This window comes from Protobothrops mucrosquamatus, unplaced genomic scaffold (genome assembly GCF_001527695.2).
Source record: "Protobothrops mucrosquamatus isolate PMUCROS unplaced genomic scaffold, P.Mucros_1.0 scaffold34753, whole genome shotgun sequence".
Lineage (NCBI taxonomy): Eukaryota > Metazoa > Chordata > Lepidosauria > Squamata > Viperidae > Protobothrops > Protobothrops mucrosquamatus.
In genome coordinates this window covers 72-1,449 of record NW_015420489.1, presented here as the reverse complement: position 1 = coordinate 1,449, position 1,378 = coordinate 72, and the positions used below count along the sequence as shown (strand labels likewise).

The window sequence follows — 1,378 nt, the reverse complement described above, 5'->3', positions numbered from 1 at the left end:
GGGGAATTCTGGGAGTTGAAGTCCCACACCTCTTCAAGATGCCAGGGTTGAGAAACACGGCTCTAAATCTTGCAGTTTTTGAGGAGAAAATTATAGCTTGAGGACTAGTTATCGTATTTAAGCGTGTCGAATTTGAACTGGGCAGAGCCAGGACAAGCACAAACCCTGGAACTAAAATAGGCTTCTCTAGGGGGGGGGGAACCGTTCCAGAATGAGGGCATCACCGCTGAGAAGACCCATGATAGGATTTCAGACAGGGCGTTGTGTGTGAATGGAGAGCAACTTTGCTTCACACGTTGTCCTGTTTTTTCCCCCATGCTGTTCCAAAGCTGATGTGTGAGCTGGGCAATGCGACCATGAATCAGATCTACGAGGCTCAGTGTGAGGAGATGGGGCTGAAAAAGCCAACACCTGGCAGCTCAAGGTAAACCTTTTTCAGTGTCTCTTTGCCTCTGGTATTTTACTTCCTCCATGTCTGCTTCCCCATGAGTTAGCAGGGGACGCCCTGTGCTGTTGCTGTGTTCAGACAACACACATAAGCTGGTTAACGGAGCCACTGTTCTCCTGGGTGTATCGAATCATAAACCACTCTGCCCAGGGAGAAATGAAAAAAAGAAATGAAAAACCCTAACTGTGGTCATTCTTAAATAAGTTAGGCACATGGGTGTGCAAACTCAGCATGAGAAATGGTTTCCTATCAGGCAGGACAAAGAAGCCTGGATCAAAGTCAAATATGTGGAGAAGAAGTTTCTGAAGAAGCTACCTTCGGGAGAACCCCTGGCCGACCACGAGCAGAAGCCCCGCCGCTGGAGCGTGAAAAAGTGCCAGAGGTGCAACAGCACCACCAAAGCGCCCACTACTCGCAGGAAGTATCGGCACGAGGCGGGAAATGCGTCTCCGGCTGCCCACTCTTCAGGTAGGCGATGCGCGTGAGGAGGCCCAAACCGGCCGCCATTTTGTGTGTTGGAAAGCTGGAGGGTTCGGTCGAGACGGTTGGCTTGCTTTCCCGATATCCCTAGAGAGGGTGGAAAAAAAATGTGAATTAAAAACATTCATTTCATCCTGAAATATGTGGAGCTCAAAATGCAGGCAGCCGTTGTAAGTGGGAAAACAGGTTATAAGTCTCTTTTTTTTCCACTGCCGTTGTAACTTTGAACAGTGGCTAAACGCATTTGTCTGTTTCTAAATACTGTAGCTTGTTCGTCCCCCGTTTCAGGATTTGCCTTCAGCTCTTTCAAACATATTGTTACACAGTGAAAATTGGAAATTTGTCCTTACATTGTATTGGCAAGTAATGATCCTTTGAGAACTCTGGGTGGCTATATATGAACACAATTACGCAGTGTTCTTGGCAATGGTATGGAAACAGAAGCAGGTT

The 1,378-nt window shown here is 47.5% G+C and overlaps 1 protein-coding gene across 1 annotated transcript; it reads left to right on the top strand.

The window, feature by feature from the left end:
- Window positions 1–345: 345 nt before the first annotated feature.
- Window positions 346–916, top strand: LOC107302202 (arf-GAP with coiled-coil, ANK repeat and PH domain-containing protein 3-like; the record flags this gene model as incomplete). Its single annotated transcript, XM_015831313.1, has 2 exons — window positions 346–424; window positions 702–916. Coding segments are annotated over exons 1-2 (283 nt in total), but the record flags the coding sequence as incomplete, so codon positions are not given.
- Between the last annotated feature and the right edge of the window lie 462 nt (window positions 917–1,378).